Source organism: Saimiri boliviensis, chromosome 1, assembly GCF_048565385.1.
Source record: "Saimiri boliviensis isolate mSaiBol1 chromosome 1, mSaiBol1.pri, whole genome shotgun sequence".
Classification (NCBI taxonomy): Eukaryota; Metazoa; Chordata; class Mammalia; order Primates; family Cebidae; genus Saimiri; species Saimiri boliviensis.
Window position 1 is genome coordinate 113,897,470 of NC_133449.1, and position 27,981 is coordinate 113,925,450.

General features: G+C 49.8%; 1 protein-coding gene across 5 annotated transcripts in view; it reads right to left on the reverse strand.

The window, feature by feature from the left end:
* Positions 1 to 25,029, reverse strand: part of NDRG4 (NDRG family member 4) — a 49,380-nt gene extending 24,351 nt beyond the window's left edge. Inside the window, exon 1 of one of the 5 annotated variants that reach the window (XM_074402211.1) lies at positions 24,905 to 25,029. Coding sequence is in view for 4 of the 5 variants with exons in the window: in XM_074402191.1 (XP_074258292.1) it covers positions 24,265 to 24,301 (37 nt within the window). In the remaining variant the exon portion in view is untranslated. Of the gene's footprint in view, positions 1 to 24,264; positions 24,483 to 24,904 lie in introns of those variants that run through there. The other 4 variants (XM_074402191.1, XM_010331371.3, XM_003943507.4 and 1 more) reach the window with 4 other exon arrangements.
* Positions 25,030 to 27,981: the final 2,952 nt, after the last annotated feature.

The following is a 27,981-nucleotide window of genomic DNA, read 5'->3' on the forward strand; positions in this document are numbered from 1 at the left end:
TAGTCCCCAAGCGCAGCCCACCCGGGCCCCCAGGACCCCCAGGCCTTCGTCTGCAAGACTAGCCTGTCTGGCTAGGCGGATGCCATTACAGTATTTATTTTATTTTATTTTTTTTTGAGATGGAGTCTCGCTTTGTCGCCCAGGCTGGAGTGCAGTGGCGTGATCTCGGCTCACTGCAACCTCTGCCTCCCAAGTAGCTGAGATTATAGACGACAGTCACCACCTCACTAATTTTTGTATTTTTAGTAGTGCCCGGGTTTCATCATATTGGTCAGGCTGATCTTGAACTCCTGACCTCAAGTGATCCACCCATTTCCGCCTCCCGAAGTGCTGAGATTTCAGATGTGAGACACTGTGCCCAGCCTAGTATTTGCTCTTAAAAGTTAAAACATGTGGTCAGGTGGGGTGGCTCACATCTGTAATCCCAGCACTTTGGGAGGCTGAGGCCAGCAGATCACGAGGTCAGGAAATTGAGAACAGCCTGGCCAACATGGTGAAACCCCATCTCTACCAAAAATACAAAAATTAGCTGGGCATGATGGCGTGTGCCTGTAATCCCAGTTACTTGGGAGGTTGAGGCAAGAGAATCTCCTGAACCAGGGAGTCAGAGGTTGCAGTGAGCTGAGATTGCACCACTGGACTCCAGTCTGGGGACAGAGTGAGACTCCAGCTCAAAAAAGTTAAAACATATTCCAAATAAAAGAGAAAAGCAACGTGATGATTCTTTTTTTTTTTTTTTTTTTTTTGAGACGGAGTTTCGCTCTTGTTACCCAGGCTGGAGTGCAATGGCACGATCTCGGCTCACCGCAACCTCCGCCTCCTGGGTTCAAGCATTTCTCCTGCCTCAGCCTCCTGAGTAGCTGGGATTACAGGCACGCACCACTATGCCCAGCTAATTTTTTTGTATTTTTAGTAGAGACGGGGTTTCACCACGTTGACCAGGATGGTCTCGATCTCTCGACCTCGTGATCCACCCGCCTCGGCCTCCCAAAGTGCTGGGATTACAGGCTTGAGCCACCGCGCCCGGCACGTGATGATTCTTAAAACACTTACAATCAAAATTCTGCCTTTGTTTGAGAAGCAGAAGACAAGCCTGTGTTAAGATGGGCCAGGGAAGGTTGGGAGTAGAGGCCCTGGTGGTGTGGCAGGCCAAGTGTGATGTTGAAAGAATGGGTGGAGGTTTCCATTCAGGCCACCAGCAGGGAGGGGGTTACACACAGGGGCTGTTCAGCTGCTGGAGTGTGCACCTGGGCCCTAATTGCTGGGAAACCTCAGGGGCTTCTGAACCTCAGAGGAAGAATGGGTCATACGTGCAGGGTGTGTGTCTGTGTGTGTGTGTGTGTGTGTGTGTGTGTGTGTGTGTGTGTAGGAGTGAGTGGTAGGGGAAGGAAGACAGAGGGTCTCGGGACCCCGCAATTCTATAGGACCAGCACCACCATCCCTCAATTTCAGGACGGTGGAGGTCAGAATGCACCAAGACAAAAAACCAGCCAAGGACATGATCTGGAAATTCATAAAAGAATTAAAATTGGCCAGTATGTACCTGGAAAACTAATTAAGCTCACTAGAAGTCAAAGACATTTAAATTAAGATTTATATTTATTTATTTATTTATTCTTGCCAGGCACAGTGGATCACATCTATAATCCCAGCGTTTTGGGAGGCTGAGGCTGGAGGAGTGCTTGAGCCCAGGAGTTCAACACCAACCTGGACAACATAACATGACCCCATCTCTATGAAAAAAAAAATAAAGTAGCTGGGTGTGGTGGTGAGAGCCTGTGGTCCCAGCTACTCAGGAGGCTGAGGCAGGAGGATCACTTGAAACCAAGAATTCGAGGCTACAGGGGGCTATGATTGCACCACTGCACTCCAGCCTGAGTGACAGAGCAAGACCCTGTCTCAAATGAATGGATGGATGGATGAATGGATGGATGAAGCCCTTTCTTTTTTTTTTTTGCTGATGGCATTGGTAAAGCTTACACAGCTAGCAAAGTTGCACTGAAACAGACACCTTCTTATATAGCTTGTGAGTATGTAAATGGACATCTCTTTCTGGAGGGCAGTTTTACATTTTGAATTAAAATTATTCAAAAGGTTCATACTCTCAGACTCAGCAATCCTCTCCCATGGAAAAACTTCCTAAGGAAACCAGAGAGGGCAATAGATGATTTGTCTGTAAGAATTCTTACCACAGATCCATTTATATATTATTAAAAATATTGGGAAAAAATGTTCATCAATAGGGCACAAGATAAACAAACTATGGTCAATAATAAACGATTATTTAATATAATGGGAAAATTCCTGTTACAATGAATAGAAAAGCAGTTACAAAATAGACAGACAATATTATCCCATGTATGAAAACTATAAATAGTCTATTAAAAAACGCCTAGAAAGCTGTACATTGGCTAGGCATGGTGGCTCATGCTTGTAATCTTTTTGGGAGGCTGAGGTGGGCAGATCACTTGAGGTCAGGAGTTTGAGACCCGCCTGGACAACATGGTGAAACCCTGTCTCTACTAAAATTACAAAAATTATCTGGGCATGGTGGTGTATGCCTATAGTCTCAGCCACTAGGAGGCTGAGGCACAAGAATCACTTGAACCCGGGGGGCAGAGGTAGCAGTGAGCCCAGATTGTGCCACTGCACTCTAGCCTGGGCAACAGAGTGAGACTCCGTCTTAAAAGAAAAAAGAAAGAGCCGGGCATGGTGGCTCAAGCCTGTAATCCCAGCACTTTGGGAGGCTGAGGCGGGCGGATCACGAGGCCAAGAGATCGAGACCATCCAGGTCAACATGGTGAAACCCCGTCTCTACTAAAAATACAAAAAATTAGCTGGGCATGGTGGCGTGTGCCTGTAATCCCAGCTACTGAGGAGGCTGAGGCAGGAGAATTGCCTGAGCCCAGGAGGCGGAGGTTGCGGTGAGCCGAGATCGCGCCATTGCACTCCAGCCTGGGTAACAAGAGCGAAACTCCGTCTCAAAAATAAAAAAAGAAAAAGAAAAAGAAAGAAAGAAAACAGAACATCAAAAAGTTAACAGGCATTGGCTAGGCACAGTGACTTACACCTGTAATCCCAGTGCTGTGGGAGGTGGAAGCAGGAGGATTGCTTGAGGCCAAGAGTTTGAGACTAGCCTGGGCAACATAGCGAGACCTCATCTTTACAAAAAATTAGATGAATTTCCCAGGCGTGGTTGCACATGGCTGTGATCCTAGCTACTAGGGAGGCTGAGGCAAGAGGATCACTTGAGCCCAGGAAAGTCGAGGCTGCAGTGGGCTATGACTGCACCACCGCACTCCAGCCTGAGCAACAGATCTATATCCTGTCTCTTAAAAAAAAAAGTTAACAGGTGCTATTCCTGGGTGGAGAACTAAAAACTGTGTCTATGATCTGAAATCAGGAAAGAAGCCTTTTTTAAAAAAAACCATTTGGTTGAAGAGCAGTTAACAACTCCTTATTCCTGCAAAGCATTTCACAGCTCACAAATCTCATTTATTTATTTAGAGACAGAGCCTCACTCTGTTCCCCAGGCTGGAGTGCAGTAGCATGATCTCGGCTTACTACAAGCTCTGCCTTTTGGGTTTAAGAGATTCTTGGGCCTCAGCCACCCATGTAGCTGGGACTACAGGCATGAGCCACCACACCTGGCTAATTTTTATAGTTTTAGTAGAGACAGGGTTTTGCCATGCTGGCCAAGCTGGTTTGGAACTCCTGACCTCAAGTGATTCTTCTGCATTACCTCCCAAAGTGCTGGGATTATAGCATAAGCCACAAAGCTATTTTATTTCACCCCAATGGGAAGTGAGATGAGGAAACCAAGGCTAAAGGAGGTTTGATCACTTGCCCAGATGGGACCAAGACTAGACTCCTAATCCAGTGCTCAGGGCTCATTCTATAACACCATGGCCGGCTGACGTGGAAGGACAGAAGGACAGATTCCTTCCTCCCTCCTCTCCCGCCTCCCTCCCAACTCCCCCTCCCCTCTTCTCCCTCCCTTCCTCCCTTCTTTCCTACCTTTCTCTCCTCCCTCTCTCCCTTTCTAATGCTATTTCTAGCCTTTCTTTTTTTCTTGCCTGCCTAATATTTGTTCTTTGAGAAAACATATTTCTAGCTTTTCTTAAGGGTAAAGCCCCAGACTTCCCCTTCTGCCCTGAAGGACTGACAATCTCCACCAGCTGGTTGGTCAGAAGACACCCCTGCCCTTTGGCTTCTCCCTGGGCAGGCTCAGTGATTGAAGGCGAACCACGGATACAGGGTCTCAGGTGGAAGCCATGTCTATGGCAGGGCTGCTGTTGTGAGACCAGAGGGCAGCTCTGGACCCTCCCTGGGTTTCCCTCCGTCCCATCAGCAGCAAGAAGCATCAGCCCTCCGGAGTGCAACACAGATGGTACCTCGTGATGTGTAGAGGTCCCTGCTGGAGTCTAGTTCGGGGTTTGCATGTGCTAGGGCTGGACTGAAAGCTGCTGGCCGCCCAGGCCCCACAGAAGCCTAGGCGAGGGCTGCGGGCCCTCACCTCCTGGAAGAGTTGCTGTCTCCTGCCCCCGGGGCCAGGCAGGGCAGCTCCCGTCGGCCCAGGCCTAGGTCCCTGCACACATGCCATGCTGGAGTCCCGGCTCCCAGTGGTTTCCGAGGAAACCAGCTAACACAATGCAGATGGGCTGTATTTTTAGAAAGGCATCCTCACGGCTCTCCCGCTCCCATTTCCATCCTTTCTGATGAGTGCACGCTCACCCATCCATCCAGGGTGGGGGTTGGGAGAGCTGAAAGAAGGGTCCCCTCCTTGGAAAACTCTTCCGCATCAGGACATTTTAGCCACCTGCCTTCCTGCATAGCCATCTCAATTAAACCCCTCGGTAGCCCTGGGTGTCCCTGTGCCCCCTCCCCCAGCCTGTTATGAAACCACCCTGGACACCATCCTCCCCAAGGACCATGCTATTAAAAGGGCTGAGAGTGGGCAGTGCAGGGACAGATGGCCTGTGACGGAGGTGGTGGTGGGGAAGGGGGCAGAGAGAGACCTCATCATCCAGAGAACTGGGAATGTCTCAGCCCATGAAAAACAAGACAGTCCAGGGCTTGACTGGAGTTGTGGGGCTCCAGAACAGAGGCCAGAGGTGACATTCCCACAGCGGGGAGGCAGAGAAGTTTCTTCTAAAGAAAGTTATGATTTTTTTAAAAGTAGATAAGTGGTAAGTTCTAAGAAAATGAGATTCCTACTAATGAAGCCTGGCTAATGTCTCCAAGGAGTTAAGCAGCACAGAGGTGGGTGACGCCAGAGTCTATGAAGTGGTCAGCAGTAGCTCTTTCCACTCCGCCACGCTTTTCCCTTCTTGATCTCTTATTCCCTAAAGGGCCAAGAGCCGCCCTGCCCAGCCCTTGGTGCAGCTCTCCCAGGAGACGAATGTGCAGGGACCTGCTGGGCAGACAGAAGCTGTAAACATGGGGTGGGTCTGGGATAAATCCCAATGCTTCTTCTCAGCGGTAAGGCCTGGAGCCACTGAACCCAGGCTGGCACTTCTCCTGTATCATTCAATGGCTGGCTTTATTTTGGGCAAATCACTCAAAGCCTCACTCATGTGCAATATGAGAGCATGTTGCCCATCTCAGAGAAGTTTGAGGTGCAACAGAAACAATACATATATAAATAACCTTTTTTTTTTTTTTTTGAGATGGAGTTTTGCTCTGTCACCCAGGTTGGAGTGCAGTGGTGCATTCTCGGCTCACTGCAGCCTCTGCCTCCTGAGTTCAAGTGATTCTCCTGCCTCATCCTCCCAAGTAGTTGGAATTACAGGCACCTGCCACCAAACTTGGCTAATTTTTTTGTATTTTTATTAGAGACAAGGTTTTGTCATGTTGGCCAGCTTAGTCTTGAACTCCTAACCTCAGGTGACACCTGCCACAGCCTCCGAAAGTGTAAAAATGACCTTTTTTGTTTGTTTAGAGACAAGGCTTGCTCTAAACCACCTCTGGCTCTGCTCTAAGCAAACTCCAGGCTGGACTGCAGTGGCACAATCATGGCTCACAGCAGCCTCTAACTCTTGGGTTCAAGTGATCCTCCCACCTCAGCCTCCCAAGTAGCTGGGACCACAGGTATGTGCCACCAGAGCCCCGCTTTATTTTTTCATCTTTTATAGAGATGGGGTCTGGTCTCAAACTCCTGGGCTCAAGCAATCCTCCTACCTCAGCTTTCCGAAACACTGGGATTACAGGCGTGAGCCACCATGCCCAGCCTAAAATGCCTCTTAAGTGAAAGATTTTTGTACATATCTGAATAGAACAAAAATCACATAGGCGATCAGGGTCTTCCTTGTCTTTCCCTGCCTATTTAAGATAACTTTGGAGTTTTGTATTTTTCCTCTTGTTTCTGTGAGAGGACAGATTCACATCTGCATGCAGAGGCTAAGCTGATGTACAGAGGGGAGGGATGGTACAGGGGATGAGGGAGAAGAATTGGCCCCTTTGGTGGGGGGACAGACATGTGAGAAGCTCCTCAAGGGCAAAAGAGCACAGGGAGTGTGGAAACGGTACCCTTCGATGTGTTAGTGTGGGCGGATTCCTTAAGGGGAATTGCATTTCAGTTTAATGACTTCTGGTTGCTGATTTGTGTTATTTTCTCCTTTCCTATTCTTTCTTTTTCTTTTTTTTAAGGCCATCAGGATTAAGAGATTCTACTCGTGAAAATAAAAAAAAGAAAAGAATTAAAAAGAAAATTGAAAAAAGAAAAAGAAAAGAAAAAATAAGTAAAGGCAAACAGGAACACCTGGCTCCCACCGTGCAGCCGGCAGGCCCTGCCGCTATGCCTCTGTAACTGTGATTCTATGCCAAGACCCTGGCCAGGTGAACCTTCTGATTTATTAGGGTTAAAAATAGAAGGCATGACTGTGGTCATTCCTTAAATTGATCAGCAGTAGTTACACATCCTACAGAAAAAAGCAATTGCTGAATTGGGAGAACAAGTTCAGTAGTGGTAGGAGATGGTAGGGGGTTTTGAAAATACTTTGTGGGGCCAGGCGCAGTGACTCACGCCTATAACCCCAGAACTTTGGAGGGCAAAGTCGAGTGGATCATGTGAAGCCAGGAGTTCGAGACCAGACTGGCCAACATGGCGAAACCCCATCTTTACTAAAAATTCAAAAATTAGCCAAGCATGATGGCAGGTGCTACTCAGGAGGCTGAGGCATGATAATTACTTGAGCCTGGGGGTGGAAGTTGCAGTTAGCTGAGATTGCATCACTGCACTGCACTCCAGCCTGGGAGACAGAGCAAGACTCTGTCTAAAAAAAAAGAAAAAAATGAAAATACATTGGAGAATCTGGTTGGATTCAGCGACTAGGGGTCCTACATTCAATGCCCATGGCCCACGGGTGAGAAGGGTCATGCAATGTGGGGACAGTGCTGCACATGAAGGACCATTCCCCACACCAAACCCCCACAGCTGCGCATCGAGAAACACGAGAATTGAAGGAGAAGACAGCAAGTCATAAATGGAGTGAAGTTAGAGGACTCAGGAGAAGCCAGACAGAGGATCCAGACCTGTGGGACAGGGAGAGACCAAACAAGAAAAGAGGCAGAACTGTGGAATGGCTGGTGTTCCTTCAGCCACAGGGGTGAAGGGGACCCACAGGTCAGGGTCAAGGTCCGATCCACGCTGCCTTGACGATGCAGCACTCCTGAGAGTCACAAGGTCTCATTACTATGAGAAATGCCACAGGCAAATGAAATGAGCCATAACCAGGCCTGGCCGGCTCCACCCTGGGGGAGGGGCCCGCGCCATGGAAAAGGAATGAAGTGGCCCAGTGGGAGCCGTGACTCACGTCTAGGCCTGTGTGCCAGGTGTCGTGGCCTGCTGTTTCCCTGCTGCTTGGATCAGAGTCGGTGATTAGCAATACACAGGCTACCACCCCACACCAGTGCCTGGTTAGAAAAGAAGCCCCCAAAATTTGGGGCCCCGGACATTGGGGAATCACCCTCCAACTGCACAATATAGGGGGCCTAGAACTGTCCAGAGGGCTGGACCCTCTTATTCCTCTCCCTGTCCTATCCTGATCTCACAGGTCTGGGACAGCACTCAGGGTGGGGCAGGGATGGGGCCTCCATCTTCCCTCAGCATTCCCAATTCACAGAGGAGGAAAAAAGAGGCACAGGAAGGAGCGACTGCTGCAAGTCCCCCTGTGTCTGACCCAGGAGGGGGCCTCAGAGTACATGCTCCCACCACCTACATTTGTTCTGCCTCCCTGGATGCGTGGCAGGACAGAGGATGCAGAGGACATTACTTTCTCCAGCCCAGGCTCCATTTCCCCTCTCCGGGTTCAGCTCCTTGATTTATACCAAACCTGAACTTGACCAGTTCTCCTTTTTCCTTGGGTTGAACATATGAATCCCTATGCCCCCACCAACCACAGCACCACCCTGCGCGTGTGCACATGTGCGCGCGCGCGCACACACACACACACACACACACACACACACATACACAGCACATTCCCACTGTCTCAGGCAGCCACATTTGGATCCTGGCCCTCCTGGCCAAAGGCCAAGGCTGACTCAGTAGCACATCCTCCCCATGGGGATCACATGCCTTTGTTCACGCTGTTCCCTGTGCCTGGAATGCCTTTCCCCATCCCATCCCTACAATGGGGGCAATGTGAAAAACAATCCTTAATATTACTGAATGCTATGTTCCAAGCATTTCACATGTATAAGCTCATCTATTCCTCCTAACTCCTCACTGAGGTAGGGACTATTGTTGCTCTCAACTTGTAGCTGAGGAAGTGAGGCACACAGAAGTGAAATAACCAGCCCCAAATGTTACAACTGGTAAGTGATGGAACCTGGATTTGAATCCACGATGTCTGGGTCTGTAGTCCATATGCTCATGTGTGGACTCTATCATTTTTTTTTTTTTTTTAAAGACAGAGTTTCACTCTTGTCGCCCAGGCTGGAGTACAGTGGTGTGATCTCGGCTCATTGCAACATCTACCTTCTGAGTTCAAGTAATTCTCATGCCTCAGCCTCCCAACATAGCTGGGATTACTGGCTTGTGCCACCACACCCATCTAATTTTTGTACTTTTAGTAGAGATAGGGTTTCGCCATGTTGGCCAGGCTGGGACTGTATCATCTTGCTAACCCACTGATGCATGGATGAGTGGTTTAATTTCCCTACTGTCACCTCCCAGAGGACAGTGACATGATCTTGTTCATCTGTCCAACCCCACAGAGTCCACTGCTGGTAAACTGGATGGAGGACAGATCAGAAATCTCCACGGCTGACCTGCCCAGAGAAGCTATAGGAAAGCACAGGGTAAACATTTTTGTTGCTCAAATACCACTGTTCCAATGTCACTTACAGGCATAAACTAGTATTCAAACGCACACCATCAAGGTGTGAAGATCCTTCCGGGAGCAGCTGCTCTGGTACGAGGCTGCTTGATGGGACTTCCAGGGCAGTCAGTTTGGCCACAAAACTTGAAGGGAGCAGGGGAGGGCATGGTGGCTTATGCCTGTAATCCCAGTACTTTGGGAGGCAGAGGCAGGTGGATCACTTGAGGTCAGGAGTTCGAGATCAGTTTGGCCAACAAGGTGAAACCTCGTTTCTAATAAAAATTTAAAGATTAACTGGCCATGGTGGTGGGCATGGTAGTGGTAATCCCAGCTACTCAGGAGGCTGAGGCAGGAGACTCATTTGAACCTGGGAGGCAGAGGTTCCGGTAAGCTGACATAGTGCCACTGAACTCCAGCCTGGGGAACAGAGTGAGACTCCATCTCAAAAAAATGAAACGAAACAAAACAAAAACAGAAAAAAGAAAACAAACCAAAACAAAAAAAACAACAAGAAAAACTTGGGGGTGCAGATGCAGCCTCAGCACCTCCTGCAGGTTGGCCTGGGCTCTCTCCTTCCTCTCAAATCCTACGTGTGTCCAGTCTCCCCACGGGGTTTGCCAAAATCCCCTAAAGGAGATAGATTTAGTAGCGCTCCCATTTTAGGGCTCAATAAGGAGAAAGAAAATACTATGGACTCAAGGGAAATGTGGGCAAAGATCTGGGTTAGGAATTCAGAGAAGAAACTGCATGGGAAAAGCCCCCTGCCTCATTGGCTATCAGAGAAATACACGTGAAACAATGAGCAGTGTGACCTGCTCAGATCGAGGCTTCTCAGACACTCCTAGAGGACAAGGACATCTGTTTTGTTCACTGGGATGTCCCCTGTGTCTATGACAGTGCTGGGCACAGACACTCTACATTTCTGTTCAATGAAATAAATAAATGAATGAATCAATCATTCTTTATACAGACCACACATTACTAAAAGACTGATAATATGCAAGGTTGGTAAGGTTCGAGGAAAATGGGCACACTTATGCTGCTGGCTAGATGGGAGTGGGTTCCACTTTATTTGGAGGACAACTTGGTAGTGTGTTAAATGCAAGTATCTTCCAACTCTACAATTCTGTGTCTAGGTATGTATCCTAAAGAAAAACGCCCATGTGTACACTAAGAGGCAGCACACAAGGGTGCTCCCCTCGAAGCTAAGTGGAGGAGTGCAATCTCAAAACTACCTCAATGAGCATCAGGAGGATGCTTAAATAAATTACAGAACATCTACATCCTGAAGTACCATGCTGCCATTAAATAAACAAGGTGGCTCCACTGAAACAGAGCGTGAAAGCATTCTAAAATATCCAATTCAGAAAAAAAGGCATGCCACAAAATAATGTGTAACAATAATCCCATTTATGGCCGGGCGTAGTGGCTCACGCCTGTAATCCCAGCACTTTGGGAGGCTAAGGCAGTGAGAGTTGCTTAAGCCTGGGAGGCGAAGGTTGCAGTGAGCCGAGATCATGCCATTGCACTCCAGCCTGGGCAACAGAGCGAGACTTTGTCTCAAAAATAAAAATAATAATCTCATTTATATAAAAAATATATGCATTGAACAGGTACATATATTGGCAACTTCCAAAAAAAAATTCTCAAATGATTCAGGGTAAACTGTAACAGTGCTTATCTCTGGAGAAGGATATGGATTTAGAAGGGTGTAAAAGGGAGATTCTTTTTTTAATCCTATACACCAGATTTTATCAAATCTAAGATATCACTGATTACAAATGACACTAATATTTTATGTATCAATAAGAAAAAAAAACACTGCCAGTTAAATTAAGACACACTTTCCTTCCTTTTAACTTATTTTGAAAAAAATTAAGGCTTACAAAAATATGCAAAAAAAAAAAAACAAAAACAAAACTAGCACAGAAACACAAATTTCCCACATACGCTTCACTCAGGTTCCCCCAATGCTATCATGCTACAGAATCACAGTACAATTAGAGAAACCAGAAAATTAAACACTGATACATATTGCGAAGTAATATACAGACTTACATCAATTTTACCAGTTTTCCCCAATAATGCCCTTTCTTGGGTCTCAGACCCAACCCCAGATGCCACATCATCTTTAGTCGCCATGTCCCTAGTCTCCTCCAAATGGGATAGTTCCTCAGTCCATGTGTTATGACTCTGACTTTTTTTTTTTTTTTTTTAGATGGAGTCTCACACTGCTGCCCCAGCTGGAGTGCAATGGTGCGATCTCGACTCACTGCAACCTCTGCCTCCCGGGTTCAGGCGATTCTCCTGCCTCAGCCTCCCAAATAGTTGGTATCACAGGCACCCACCACCATGCCCAACTAATTTTTTGTATTTTTACTAGGGGCGGGGTTTCACTATGTTGGCCAGGCTAGCCCCGAACTCCTGACCTTGTGATCTGCCCGCCTCAGCCTCCCAAAGTTCTGGGATTATAGGTGGAGCCACCACACCTGGCCCACCTTGACACTTTTGAAAAGTACCAGCCAGCTGATCAGTAGAATGTCCTCGCTTTGGGTTGGTCTGTTGTTTTCTCATGATTAGACTGAGGTTATACATTTTTGGCAAGGATACAACAGAAGTGCGGTGCCCTTCTCAGTTTATATCAGCAGGCACATGATGTCAATCTGTCTTATTGCAGAGGATGTTAACCTTGATCCCTTTGATAAGGAGCTGTCTGCCAGGTTTCTTCACTGAAATGTTACTATTTTTCCCTTTGTAAGCAGTGAGGGAAGATACTCTGACACTGTAAACATCCTATGTCTCATCATACTTCCCACTTTACCCCTGCTAATTTTAACAGCTATTGATTTTTGCCTACAGCAATTATTACTTCGGTGGTTGCCTAATGATAATTTTTTTCCTGTTGAAGAAAAGGAAGATATTTTCTATTTCCATAATCTCTTCTATACTTATTGGAATTATCCTATAAGAAAGAGTTGTCCTTTCTCTTCCTTTATGCGATTACTTATTTACATCAATATGGATTCATGGATATTTATTTTACTCTGTGGATTAAAGGCCATTGCTGGCCGGGCGTGGTGGTTCACGCCTTTAATCCCAGCACTTTGGGAGGCCAAGGCGGGTGGATCACGAGGTCAAGAAATCGAGACCATTCTGGTCAACATGGTGAAACCCCGTCTCTACTAAAAATACAAAAATTAGCTGGGCATGGTGGTGTTTGCCTGTAATCCCAGCTACTCGGGAGGCTGAGGCAGGAGAATTGCTTGAACCCAGGAGGTGGAGGTTGCGGTGAGCCGAGATCACGCCATTGCACTCCAGCCTGTGTAACAAGAGCGAAACTCCATCTCAAAAAAAAAAAAAAAAAGGCCATTGCTATCATTATCTGATTAATTGTTCAAACTGAGCCAGGTTTGGCCATTGGGAGCTCCCTTAAGGAGACTCCTGCGTGCTTTCAACATGTACCTATTATTTTTTGAGTTTCAAATATTCTAGCCTCGTTACATGTTCTAAGCTGATCTTGTACTTTCTCTGTCTCAACCATGAAGTCAATCATTTCTCCAAGGAGTGCTAGTTTGCTTTATTGGAGGATGATGTTTAGAAACCAAGATCTGGACACCAGGTGTGCTCATTGCTCCTGGGTGTCATTGGTCTAGGCCCTCATAGCAGGCTGACCTTTGAATGTATGCACGATATTAACACACACACACATAGTTTATATCTAAATCTCTCTCTCTCCATACATATAAGGGATCTGGAATTTATACTGGTAACTTTAACTCTAATTCAACACCACAGAATCTATCTGTGTTGCATTCTATCTTCCCCGCTTTGATTGCAATTTTTTTCTCCAGTGGTGAGAAACCTTGCTCTCATTATCCATAATATTTTTGCTTATTTGTTCATTCCTGGGGATACACACAAAGTGGTGTCAGAACTGCTACCCCTGTGATGAGTTCCTGTCATTCAGGGGTCTTTTTGTACTTACTGAAAGGACTCTTTTAGAATATATTAGAATGAGATTTTTTTTAAAGCATCTATTACTCTTGTAAATTTTTAGAAAGGAAAATATAATGGAAATAAATTGTTTAAGGTATTCCTTTTCACATTCTGAGTCCAATGTCTCTTAATCTATCTTGGGGTTTTTGATGCCTGTGCTATTCCACACAACCTGAGCTTCTCTGGCATCAAGGATGCTCTACTGCTATCTCTGGGATTTCTTTCTGAGCTGTTGATGTCCACTCGCAAGTTCTGATATTCATATGATGGCAGTAACAGCATGGTGCCCCCTTGCCAACAGAGACTGTCCGATGCATCCCAATCTTAGAGATGTTAAAGTATGGAAAAAAGGTGCATCTTAGAAAGGACATAACATAGCCCTTTCATAAAGTAAGAAGCTGATGTATAGCACCACTATGTAAACTGTTTCTCTACACAGCACGGCTCCAGGTGTTAAGCACAGTCATTATAATAGACACAATAAGGTTCTAATTCTAAGTCCAAGGGGAAGATGGACCTAGAATCCCAATCACACATTCCACTTGGGCAGCTTCTACAAGGAACCAGTGAAAGAGCACTACTGCAGCAAAGACTGCTAATTGTCTCCCAATGTCTGTTCTCCTCTTCTTAATAATCCTCATATTTTAGATGAGTAGGTGGATGACGGGAATAAACTTTATGATGATGTGATGTTCTGCCACTGAAAGGAAATGGAAGCATGTGGCTTTCAGGCAGTGTCCTTAAAAGGGGAGACATGGCCGAGGTGACTCATGCCTGTAATCCCAGCACTTTGGGAGGCTGAGACAGGTGGATCACTTGAGGTCAGGAGTTCAAGACCAGCCTGGCCAACATGGTGAAACCCTGTCTCTACTAAAAATATAAAAATTAGCTGGGCGTGGTGGTCAGCAGCTGTAATCCCAGCTACTCGGGAGGCTGAGGCAGGAGAAATTACTTGAACCCGGGAGGCAGAGGTTGCAGTATGCCAAGATCATGCCACTGCACTCTAGCCTGGGTAACAGAGCAAGACTCTGTCTTAAAAAAGGTTGGGGAGACATGTCATTCTTTGATTCTTCCTCCTGCCTTCTGGCTGGAATACAGGTGTGACGGCAGGGGCTTGAACAGCCATTTTAGCCCCAAAGGCAGGATTCTAAAGGTGCAAAGTGGCACTATAGAAAGAGTCAAGGTACCTGAGAATCATGAAGCTATGATTTGGGAATCCTCTACTTTGAGATCTTTCTACTTTATGAAAGAGAAAAATACACTTTAATCTTGCTTATTATTATCATGGATTTCCTGTTACACACAGTTGAAGCTAATCTGAACTTGGGATATTTTTCTTGGAGACTCACCCTATTGTGCTAATGGAAGTCAAGGAAAAAGGAAAGGGTGAGGCTTTCCCAAAGAAAACCAGGAAAATGCTAGAGCAAACCTGCAACTTCCTCTCTCCAGCAGGAAGCGTAGTCCATGAGGCTATTCTCTCCAGCGGTTTAAGCCAGAGCCAGCCCCTCCTAACCCACACTCACAAGCTCACAATAATTGTACTGACATGGGTAACCACGACCTACATTAAAAGGTTAAAAGCTTAGTTTGGCACTTTTTGTCACAGATTCTCACATTTCTTTCACACAGGTGCCTCACTCAATTCAGCTGTGTATCTTTGCTCAATCTGGCAAATTTCCCAGATACACGAATCCTGGATCTTTGTGCAAGATTCAAACAGGTAAACTGAGGCAATGAACCTTCTCTGGCATGTCTACAATACAGTCTCCAGTAAAGAAAGAGCCCAAGGAGCATCTTTCTTACTTGGCATTTTTCTCATGGAAAGCCCCCTACTTCTCTGAAATGCCTAATTTATTAGCGTTTGAGGAGTGACATTCACCCGGCAGAGCGGGACCCTGTTCCAAGCAACTCCCAGAGGTTTCCTGCCTCAAATGCAATGTCTGCAGAGGGGGCTACCTGCATCGGTGCCCACCTGACACCCAGGTCCTTTCTTCTAACAGCACCTGGGTTTCCTTCGGGGAAACTGCCCTTCCCTGTTCTCAGGACATGTGGTTCAGCCTCAAATGACCATACCCAGCGGTGGCCCAGGCCTACGTCATTCATTCATTCATTCACCAGATACTGATTTGGAACCTACTGTGTTCTAGGACTAGAGATAAAATACTGACAATTACAGACAAACATTTCTACCTTCGGGAGCTTTCTGGGTGCTGGTCAGGGAGGCAAACAATCCACAAACCTAAGTAAATCCACAGCATGTCAGACATCCTAAGAGCAATGCAGGAAGCAACTTCACAGGAGGGGAGAGAGAGGGATGTGAACCAGGGTGGTAAGAGTGAGAAGCCACCTGCTGCGAAGGGGATGTGAGCAAGACTTGAAGGAGGTCCAGCAGTGAGCCTTGGGGATGTCCAGGAAGGGAACTCAGGGCAGGGGGAGCAGCAAGCCCAAAGGCCAGGAGGCAGGCGCCTGCATGGTTGAGCAAATGAAAGGAAGCTGGCCAGGCACCGTGGCTCACGCCTGTAATCCCAGCACTTTGGGAGGCTGAAGCAGACAGATGGCTTGAGGCCAGGAGTTCGAGACCAGCCTGGCCAACATGGTGAAACCATGTCTCTACTAAAAACATAGAAGTCAGCTGGGAGTGTGGTATGTGGTGCACACCTGTAATCCCAGCTATTTGGGAGGCTGAGGCAGGAGAATCACTTGAACGTGGGAGGCGGAGGTTGCCGTGAGCCGAGATTGCTCCATTGGACTCCAGTCCGGGTAATAGGGAGACTCTGTTAAGGAAAGGGAAAGGGGGAAAAAAAGGGAAAGGGAAGGGGAGGGGCAGAGCCAGGTGGCTGCAGCGGGGTGAGCCAGGAGGGGAGGAGATGAGGACAGAGGTGGTAAGGACTGGGGTGCTGGTCCCCTTCAACCCAGAAGGTTGTTAGGGAAACTCTGGCTTTTACTCTGAGTATAATCATGCACTGGAGGTTCGGAGCAGAGGGGTGATGTGATACGATTCATCGTGAAGGATCCCTCCTCCTGCGATGTGCAGAACAGACCTGGGGGTTAGAGTGGAAACGGGGAGATCAGTTATTGAGATGCGGCTGGCTTGCCACACAGTGTCAATGCAGGAGGTGGGTGAAGTCCTCAGCTTCTGGGTATGTTCCGAAGGTAAGGCCAGGTGGAGCTGCAGATCCATGTCATGGCAGGGGAGGAAGGAAGAAGTTAGGGTGACTGGTGGAGCCATGGAGGGACAGAACTATGATTTAGGATTTAGGGAAGACCTTGGGAAGAAGAGGTTTGGGGGAGAGATGAGGGGTGTGGTTTGAGACCTAAGCCAGGTGAAGCTGCCCATGGGCAGGTGGATGTAAGAGTCCGTGCTTCAGTTTGGCACGGTGGCTCAGGTCTGTAATCCCAGCACTTTGGGAGGGTAAGGTGGGAGAGGATTACTTGAGCCCAGGAGTTCAAGACTAGCCTGGGCAACATAGGGAAACCCTACCTCCACAAAAATTTAAACGTTAGCTGGGCATGGTGATGCATGCCACAGTGACCTCAGCTACTTGGGGGTGGAGGCTGGGGTGTGAAGATCATTTAAGCCCAGGAGGTCGAGGCTGCAGTAAGCTGTGATTGTGCCACTGTACTCCAGCCTGGGCAACAAACTAAGACCCTGTCTTTCTATTTAAAGAAATGAAGGGAAGAGAAAGGGAGGAAGAAGGAAGAGGAGCAGAGGGGAGGGGAGGAAAGGAGAATACATAATACAGTATTTATTTATTTATTTATTTTGAGACTGAGTCTCACTCTGTCACCCAGGCTGGAATGCAGCGGCAAGATCTCGGCTCACTGCAACCTCCACCTCCCAGGTTCAAGTGATTCTCCTGGCTCAGCCTCCTGAGTAGCTGGGATTACAGGCGCACGCCACCATGCCCAGCTGATTTTTGTATTTTTAGTAGAGATGGGGTTCACCATGTTGGCCAGGTTGGTCTTGAACTCCTGACCTTGTGATCCGCCCGCTTCAGCCTTCCAAAGTGCTGGAATTAAAGGCGTGAGCCACTGCTCCTGGCCTATAATACGGTTTTTAAAAAACAATTCATACTTCAGACTCTTGGGAGGAGCCACTTCAAAGATACCACCATAGACAGACTAGATGAGGTCATCTAGGGAGTGGATGAGGACAAGGAAGATGTCCCAGCACTGAGCCCCAGAGGAAGACAATGAAGATAGAGCAGCAAAGCAAGTGAGAAGCCACTGAGGCAGGAGCCGGAGGGGTGGGGTGCCCTGGAAACCAAGTGGACAGAGCCCTGGGCCCAGTCTCAAAGGCCTTTGCTGGAATCCTTGGGGAGGGAAAGCTCTTCCCCAGCAATGGGGTTTTCGGGAGGATGGTCTGTGAGCCAGCAACCACACTGTCCCTGTGAGGAAGGGCTTGACTTAGAGCTCAAGCAATCCACAGAACCAACTTATAGGAATGAGGGAAAGAAAGACAGAGCCCGATGGCCCTGTGTCCACTGTGCTGGCTGGGGACACCCCATGTTCCTTATCAGTCTAAGTTTGGTTTCTGTCACTTGTACCCAAGAGACCTAACGTAATTTCTAAGTTATTTTCTCCTGCGTGATGGGGGTAGGGTGGGTGGGTAAAGCCAGCATCCCGCCTCTCCCTTTGGTAATTACACGGGAGCCCAGCCCCAGTGTGGGGTCAGAGCTTCCCACGTGCTTGACGGCAGGCCCTTTCTACCACACAACGGCAACACCATGGTCCAGTCCAGAGTAGTTCAGGCCTTTCCCAACCCAGGCACTCTCAGAGATAGACCCTAAGCTGTGATGGCGAAAAAACGCCCCCAAGCCATGCTGGTCATCCTCCTGGGTGCTTGCCTTGTGGGTTGCAGGAGACCTCTGGGTCATCCCTGACAACTGCTTCTCTGCTCCGTCCCCATGGGTCGAGCACAGAGTGAATACTCTGCAGCTGGTAAGGGCTTTGGGAGCAGTGAGCTGGGCACCCTTTTTTTATGGATGAGGCAAAGGCTGGTGCAAGAGCTCTCACAACTTGAAGGGGAGCCCGCCGGCTTCCCCCTTCCTACTCCAGAGCCCAGGCCCAGCAGCACATGTATCCTCCAGAAAAACAAGTGGGCAATATTGTTAAAAGCCATTTCTGGCACCCCTAGAGCTGTCAGGAAACAGTTTGGAGTGCAGAGTATCATCCTAGGAACTGCAAACCTTGGACTTGGTTATGAGACTCCTCTACTCCCTGCTATCTCACACACACATGCTCTGGGGAGAAGATATCCCAGAAATATTTCCCCTGTCCCCTCCAAAGAGGCTGCAGTCTCACCTTCCTCATCTCACTGCCTAGGATGGGACCTATCAGCAGGCACACAGCACCTGCCCTGCTGCCCCCGCCAACAGGTGAACTGAAGCAGCATCTAGATCCCCAGGGCTATTTGTTATGGGGCTTAAGACACCTGATCACGCTGGCTGGTGGACACATTTCACCTGTGGTTTGGAATCGAAAGCAGGTTTATGCTGGGTGGGTGGAAGTGCCCATCCCACTTAGGATTTGTGTGAGCCTCTTCAGTTTACATTAACAGTGTCGTGGTGCTCTCTGCTGATCCCAGCTGATCCCCAGGACTACCCTGGGGCGGAAGGCAGGCTCAGGTCAAGGTCGCACAGCTGGGGCGATCAGGACCAGGCTTGCAGACTCCAACCCACAGTGCTGCCCTCAGTGCAGGCCAAGGCATGAGTCTGATCGGTACACACCCCTGCTAATTTCCTGTGGCTGCTATCATAAATCACTACAAAATTGGTGGCTTAAAGCAACACACATTTGAGCGGAGATCTTGCCACACTGCCCTCCAGCCTGGGCAACAAAGCGGGACCCTGTCTCAAAAAAAAAAAAAAAAAAGCAACACACATTCATTCTCTTATAGTTTTGGAGGTCATAAGTCCAAAAACAATTTTACTGGGCTGAAATTAACGTGCTGGCAAGCTGTCTCCCTCCGGAGGTTCTAGGGAGAATCTGTTCCCTGCCTTTTCCAGCTTCCAGAGCTGCATTCTTTGGCTGGTAGCCCCTTCCTCCACCTTCAAGGCCAACAGCAGGGCTTCTGGCTGAAGCAATCATATCGCCTCTTCTTCTGTTTTTGAATATCCCCTGCTTCCCTCTTATAAGGACACACATGTGGTTGCATTTAGAGCCCACCTGGATAATTCAGGAAAACATCTCCAACTCAAGATCCTTAACCACACCTGCAAAGTCTCTTTTGCCACATCAGGCAACATTTCCAGGTTCTAGCGATTAGGATCCATCTGTCTTTGGGGCTATTACACAGCCCAGCACAACCTCCCTCCAAGGTTCCCACAGCTCCACCTTTGCCTCCATTTCTCCCTTTGCTGGTTCCTCCTCCTTAGACTCTAAGGGAAGTCTTCTTCGCCATCCACCTGGAATCACTCCTCCTCCCGGGCTTTTCTCTCTGTCCACTGGACTCCAGCTCAGCTTCAGATTCCCACAGGATTGGTTTTTATCAGCATCTAGTGCTTTGCATTAATTTTTAGTTTTTTTTTTTAACCTAGCCTTCAGATGGGAATTTTTTTAGTTTTTGAAAACAGAAGTTGAATTTCTTGTCACACACATTTACTGAGAAAAATGAGAAAAACAGAAGACCAAAAAGAAATAATGTGAAAACCACATGGAATCCTGTTAACAAAAGAAGCTGCTATAAACGTGTTGGTGCTTATCCTTTTATTCATTTTCCAATGCTCATCTAAACACTAAAGAGAATGTTTCTAAAACCAACAAAAAATATGTTTTGAAACATCTGTTGGACTCTGGAGTCAAGATATTCTGGTCCAAATTCCAGCTGGTCACTCACCATCTGTGTGCTCTTTGCCAAGTTACTTAACCTATCTGTGCCTCAGTTTACCTATCTGTAAAAAAAATGATAGCACATACCTCCTAGGGCTGTTATGATGATGGATTAACATACAGCATGTGCTTAAGACTGTGCCTGGCACACAGCAAATGCCATATACGTGTGAGCTGTCATCACCATTAGTATTACACTATTTAAGGAGACATCTGCTCAGATGGATAAATAACCTTTGGCAGTATCAATCCCAGCTACCTGGGGTTCTCTGGTACGAATGCACCGCTGCTCTACTGTTAGGCATTTAGCTTGTTTCCAGTTGTTTTTTTCCTTTTTTCCTTCTATAAACAATGAAGGGATAAGTATCCTTGAACAAACACCTTTGCAACACATCTTTATTTGCTCCTAAAAATTCAACTGCTGAGTCAGAGATCACACATATTTTTAAGCTTTTGATACATCATTGCCAACTTGCCCTTCAAAATCCTCTACCCAGCAGAACAGCATGCCCCTCTCCCCACACCCACCCTCCCTGGGCCCACCCAATGACCCTCATGCCTCCTCTCTCCTCCAAGGGACCACGCTTCCTTACTCAACCATGTCTGTGCCCCCACATCAACATCACAGCACCCCAGTGAAGCAGAGAAGCAGAGGAACTGGAAATGAGGACTCAGGGTCCTGTTTTCTGCCTCCCAGGGCAAACCTCTGCCTCAGTTTTCCCCATATGTAAAATGTGGGTCAACACATCTGCCAACAAACACTACAATTGTCTATAAAATTGAGTGGGGCTAGATATTCCAGGTATTCAAATGAAAACAGAATTCTAAACAACTGGTAAACTTTCCTCTCTTAATCACACATCAAGTATATTTTAGAAAATTTCCAAGATCCACTACTCAGAGCCCAAATCTACCATTTTAGAGCTCTGCCTCTGAACCATTTTAGGAACATAGTGCTCCAGTGCCAATGCGCAGAAACAAGTGCCTTCCTACTTGCGGACAGACCAGTGTCCCACTTTCACATATAACGCTACAAAATAAAAAACTCACCCGGCTACTGAAGGCCCCAAGAATCTGCCCTCTGAGAACTGTAATGAGCTCATGTGCAGGTGTGATGGTGTCCTGGACTCCCTCACAAGTATCACCTTGGCTCCCCACAATATATATATATATATTTGAGACACAGTCACATTCTGTTGCCTAGGCTGGAATGCAGTGGTGCAATCTCAGCTCAGTGCAACCTCCACCTCCCAGGTTCAAGCAATTCTCCTGCCTCAGTCTCCCCAGCAGCTGGGACTACAGGCACACACACAACCAAGCCTGGTTCATTTTTGTATTTTTAGCAGAGATGGAGTTTCGCCATGTTGGCCAGGCTGGTCTCGAACTCCTGACCTCAGGTGATCTACCCATCTAGGCACCCCAATGTGCTGGGATTACAGGCGTGAGCCAACTGCTCTGGCCTCACAATGTTAATGAGGGCCATTATTCCCATCTTACTGTTAAGACTGATACTGAAAGAAGGTAAGAATTTGCTGGCCAGGCATGGTGCCTCATGCCTGTAATCCCAGCACTTTGGGAGGCCGAGGTGGGTGGATCACGAGGTCAAGAGTTTGAGACCAGCCTGGCCAACATGGTGAAACCCCATCTCTACTAAAAATACAGAAATTAGCTGGGTTGGTGGCTTGTGCCTGTAATCCCAGCTACTCGGGAGTCCGAGACAGGAGAATCGCTTGAACCTGGGAGATGGGGGTTGCAGTAAGCCGAGATTTTGCCACTGCACTCTGGCCCAGTGACAGAGCGAGACTCTGTCTCAAAAAAAAAAAAAAAAAAATTCCCAGGAGCTGAGAAGCAGAGAGGAGACCCTAAAATTCACATCCTCTGATTCCAAAATCCCTGCCTTCCTTGTTCCTGTTGCAGGAAGACCCCCTCCACACACAAAAACATGTCTCAGAGAGGCCTGCACTGTTCTGAGAACCCAGCGAAGGAAATGGAACACCCTGGAGGAGGGAATCTGGAAACTGGAGCAAAGTGGGAGGAGAAGGAGCCCCCAGCACAGTGATGGAGTGCACTGGGGAGGCAGCCTGAGGACGCCAGCTCCACAACTGTCCTTTGCTGGCCACTTGCCGGAAGCTGCTCTCGACATCTTAAACGCTGTCACACCTAATCTGCAAAGGCCCAGCCAGGTAGGCACCATGACGATCCCATTTTACAGATGAGGAAAGTGAAGTGTGGAACAGCTATTAGACTGTCCCAAAGCCAGGCAGTCAGAACGCCATGGGACAAGGCCAGGCGTGGTGGCTCACGCCTGTAATCCTACCACTTTGGGAGCCAGAGGCAGGTGGATCACTTGAGGTCAGAAGTTCGAGAGCAGCCTGGCCAACATGGTGAAACCTGTCTCTACTAAAAATACAAAAATTAGCCAGGAGTGGTGGCGTGAGCCTGTAATACCAGCTACTCGGGAAGCTGAGGCACGAGAACTGCTTGATGCCAGGAGGTGGAGGCTGCAGTGAGCCAACTGTGCCACTGCACTCCAGCCTGGGGGACAGAGCAGGATTCCGTCTCAAAACAAAACAAACAAAAAACTCATGTTGCTTTAAAAGCCTTCCCTCCAGGGAGTTAACGAGTTCATCTCGGCCTGGGTAGTTCCTTTCCAAATTGGGTGATCAGGGCCTGCCTCAAGTGAGCTCCACAAAGAAAAAGTTGGCAAGGGATTGGATGTGGTGCCAGCCGCATGGCTAACTGGGCTCAGCACTGGCACTTCTGTGCACCCAGCCAGTTTCCAGTGCCCCAGGAACAGCCTCCACCTCCCCTTTTCTGCAAGTCTGTCATGAGCTATTGCTGATTTATTTAGTTATTTTTTGTAAAGATGGGGTCTCGCTATGTTAACCAGGCTGGTCTTGAACTCCTGGCTTTAAGCGATCCTCTGGCCTCGGCCTCCCAAAGTGCTGGGATTACAGGTATGAGTCACTGCACCTGTCCTGCTACTGCTGATTTAATAAAACCTCACCCAACCTACCCAACCCCCACCTGCTAACCCCCTCCCCCACAACACACACGCACATTCTAGGTCATCCAGCCTCCATACCTCTCCCAGTTCAAGCCTCGTTCACACTCCAGAGCATGGGCCAGTCCCTTGATCCTGCAGCCCATAACGCCACCTCCCTCTTCATTAACAGAAATTGTTTTTCCAGGTCTTCAAAAGCTGCCCCCGACTCGGATTCCACCCTGTTTCCTGACTGCGCCCACAGACGGGTGCTCCTTCCAGCCTGGTAACAGAGCTCAGGGGCTCTCCTCCCTCATCGGACATGAAGGTCCTCGAAGGCAGTGACCAGCCCCCTCCCCCAGGTGTCAGAGGACACTTACCGGAATCTGCTCATCCAACATACACGGACGAAGCACCTATAAGTCCCAGGCCTGGAGGAATCTGGGCTGCTTTCCTTTCCTCCTGTCTGGGTCTCTCCACACCGGGGAGAACACAGAAGTCAGCCCTCGGATCCTCCCGGGTCCCTGCTCCCTTTCCCATCTCCTCTTCCTGGCGTTCTCTCTTGCTCTCCAGCCACTGCCCCCTGGACGTGAGTTTCCAGCAGGCCAACTGATCACCTCTCCAGAGGGGCCCCAAGGCTGAGGGTCCCCAGTCAGCAGGGTCCAATCTGGCTTCCCACCTCCCAGGCCACTTGGCCTCCACTCCCAGCAAGAAACTTCTCCCCACAGGGAAAGGCGGCTCAGATTGTCACAGGGGTCAGGAGTAAGAGGTCCATGGCGCGGGTCCTGCCAGAAGCCCATGGGTCCTTTCTTAGGGGACAAGCGAGACTGATTGGAAGGCAGGAGCCCTGAGCTAGCTTTCAGGGTCCTGACCCAAGCTCTGCTGGTGGGAGACTCTATGACCGGTGCTCCCCCAGCCCGGACGCCGGCGCCAGGGACTCGCCACAGACTCAAGTCCTCTCCCGGAGCCCGGCTCCGCACAGAAACAGGTAGCACAAAACTAGGAATGAGTTGGTGTCCGCACCCCCTTCCTGCTCAGACCCGAGCCGCCCCAGTCCCCGGCCGCAGCGCCTGGAGCCCGCTCCAACACGGAAAGTGGCGGGCTGAGGGGCAGGCGGGCGGCGGGCAGTACCTGTGAGCAGCTCCAGCCGGTGTCCCAGCACCTTCATCTCGGCGCCCGGCGTCAGGGCAGCGCGCTCTGCCGAGCCAGGGAGAGGAGCACGGGAGACCCGGAGCTGAGCGGCAGGAGAGCGCGGAGCGAAGCGGGTGGAGCAGCTCGCAGCCAGGAGCGCTCTCCCGCCCCCCACGCCGCGCTCCCCCCTCCAAAACGGTTTAAAAAAATCCACCAATTGCACGGCCGCGCAGCCCCAAAAGGCGCCTGCCGCCACCTAGTCCGGGTGAACTCCAGGAGGCGGAGGGAGGGCCCGGGGTTGGGGGGGGCGTGCGGTGACACCGCGGGAGGGGGTCCCCCGTGCCGGCCACCTGAACAAAGAGGCCCCGCCGTCCCCGGGCATCGCAGTGGGGGGGGGTGCGGGCGGCGGCTGGGGGGTCCTCAACGGGGCTAGAAAGGCAACGAGGGAGAGCGAGGAGCGCAGGGAAGAGGGGGCGTCGCCCCCGCGTAGGCGAAATGTGGCGGGAGCGAGTCGGTGCGGGGCTAGCGGGGCTGGGGTTGTGCGCGGGGTTGGGCTGGGCTGGGGCGCAGACGCGCGCAGCAGCCACGGTGGCGAGGGGAGCGGGCCCTGGGCTCAGAGGCGAGGGCGCCGCCGACTCACCGCGGAGATGCGGGCGAGACAGACACGCAGGCGGGGAGCGGGGCCTCGGCGCCGCCGACGCGCGAGTGCAGGTGCGGGCCGCCGGGAACCCCTCCCCGTGCCCGAGGCTGCCGGGGCGGAGGCCCAGCTGGGGGCGGCGCGCCGCGGGGGGCGTGCCCGCGTGGGTTTGGCGGGCGTGGGCGCTCGGCCCGCGGGGCGGTGCCGGGCCTAGCGTTGGCCCGGGACCGACCGCGGTCTCTCCCGCTTGGCTTCCGTCTTCTGCACGGCTGGGACACCCGGTGGGCGAGTGGGAGGGCGAACAGGGACCGCGAAGCCTGTCGGACCCCTCATCCGAACCGCGCCCCTGCGCGCTTCTCACCTGCCCCGCCGCGCGGACTGTGCTGGGTGCGCCCTGCGCCGCCCTACCCGCCCCCCGGCGTCGGGTTCCCGGGGGAGGGAACGGCGCTGCCCTAGTCTTTGTTTAGACTCCCGAGGGGAACCTCAGCCCTGCAGAGACACCCCCTATTCCTCCCCACCCCCGCGCCGGCCCTCCGGGTCATCTGCCGTCGCCGCCTGGGAACCGTGGGAGAAAAGCCCTGGGGGCCGGGAAGAACTAGGGGCTCAGGGGCCCTTGGGGCGTCGTCCCCCTCGTTTTCGGAGCCCGAGAGTGTCCTTGGGAAACTCGTGCAGGAGTGGGGAGTGACACCCTAACAAAGGTGTCCTGGGCCCTCAAGGCCCCGCGCAGAAGGTGGGGAGGTCCCTGCTCCCCCTAGTTCAGCTCCATTATCTGAGCGGGAAAGGGAACGTGGGGACCCGTGTCTTCCTCAGGCTCATCCTGCTCGGGGCCCCGGGGCACTCCTCCCTCCTGCCATTCCCCTCACCACCCAGTCTTCGGTCCCAGACGAAGTCCTGCTCCGGGGAGTATGAAAATCTGAGGGATTGAAAAAATTTATTTGGACCAGACAGCTCAAGACAGGGCTCCTGGAGACCCGGATTCCATTCAGGCTCCGTCGATGACCTTGGGCGAGGCTCTGCTTCTCCCTAGGTTCCAGCCTTTTCCATGCAGGGCTGCGTTGGACCAGGTGATTTTGGAGGTCCAGGATGGCGGTAGGGTTGGGGGTGCAGAGGGGCCTGCAGGCTTCGGGGTCCTTCCGCAGACCTCTGTCTAGGCTGGTTGGCAGAGAGGCCCTGGCTTTCCTTTCCCCCAGCTCCAGGGGGCTGTGGCCCATCCACCAGCTGAGGAAGCTGGTAAGATTTTGGTGACCCCACATGGGGCATGTATTCTCGCCTGGGTTACAGCTTTGTCCTTGGGTTACCCTTACAGCTTGGGGTATAAATCTCACAGGAGGTAGCAATTTGGGTTCCTTACCTTTCGGAAATCCCTGCCTCTCAGTTTCCTCCTTTGCAAAGGGGTTGGGGGAGGTCGGTGATGACAGAAGTGAATCTCTATTTCTGACACTTCCACCAGGCTTAGTTCTATATATAGCAGCCAGGAGCCAGTCCTTAGGAGCTTCCTGGCTGTGGGATGTCTGGCAAGCTGCTTACCCTCTCTGAGCCTTCATGTCATACTCTGAAATTGGGATGATGCTGACTTCAGGATTCCTGTAAAGATTAAATGACAGAATATAAAGAAAATACTAGAGTGCCAGACACATGACTTAAGTTTAAGTGTTCAATAAGTGGTCACTATTATTGTTCATGATGAAATTATTATTACATGAGCGATTCTTTCAGACTTTCTTGAGTCTACCTTTTGCAGTCATTTCAGACCTTGTCGTTGGACAAAATTAATTGTTGATGTTCTAGTGACAGAATTTGTGGGGCCTGGGCTGTTCTGCAGGCTGCCTAACAGGAGCTTTGACACCAGGACATGCCTGACTATGTGAGAAACAGTGTCTGCAGTGGCTTTAAACTCATGCAGACAATCCGTGTAGCTCAGATGATTAATGAACTCCTGTGAGCATTCCAGTGAGTCAGGTTGTGGATTTGAACTCCTAAAAGTGGAGACAGTAGGGCTGGGTGCGGTGGGTCATGCCTGTAATCCCAGCACTTTGGGAGGCCAAGGCAGGAAGATCACCTGAAGTCACGAGTTCGAGACCAGTCTGGCCAACATGGTGAAACCCAGTCTCTACTAAAAATACAAATATTAGCCAGGCATGGCAGCACATACCTGTAATCCCAGCTACTTGGGAGGCTGAGGCAGGAGAATCACTTGAACCTGGGAGGCAGAGGTTGCAGTGAGCCAAGATCACACCAGTGCACTCCATCCTTGGCTACAGTGTCTCAAGAAAAAAAAAAAAAAAAGTGGAGACAATAGATGAAGAAATGTAATTATGAGAGTCCCCAGGGCTACTGCATTAAGCAAAGGTGCTTAGGGAGTAGGCAGGTTGAGGAGGCTCTGCCTCCTTCTGGAAACATCAGTCATGCCAGGCAGAGGAGTCACTGCCAAGTCAGCAGAAGACCAGGCTCTGGGTCCTCTGTGCAGCTGGGCTCTCTTCATCTTCAGCACCCTGGGGAGGAGGCGTGTTTGGGAGTAGGTTGGATTAACTGTGGAAAGCGGAACAGTGCAGAGGACCAAGCTGTTGCCTGGGACAGGAGGCCTCTAAGAAGTGTCCCCTTAGCCTTGCTCCTAATTGCTTGAAACATGCTTCCCAAGTCACTGTCTTGTAAAATGGGCAGAAGATCACTGGCCTGCACCTAGGTTGGAGATGAGATAATCTTTCTGAAGATCTCCAATGAGCCTTCACTTTCTTATCTGTAAACTCGAGCTGATGTATCAGTCAGGGTGTTTAATTGCAAGAAATAGAGACCTAGTCTGGCTAATTGAAGGAGAAAAAGGCTTTGATAAAAGGAGAGTAGGCCAGGCATGGTGGCTCATGCCTGTAATCCCAGCACTTTGGGGGGCTGAGGCGGGTGGATCACTTGAGGTCAGGAGTTCGAGACCAGTGTGACCAACATGGTGAAACCCCCATCTCTACTAAAAATACAAAAATTAGCCAGGCGTGGTGGTATACACCTATAATCCCAGCTACTTGGGAGGCTGAAGCAGGAGAATTGCTTGAACCGGGGAGGCAGAGGTTGCAATGAGCTGAGATCAT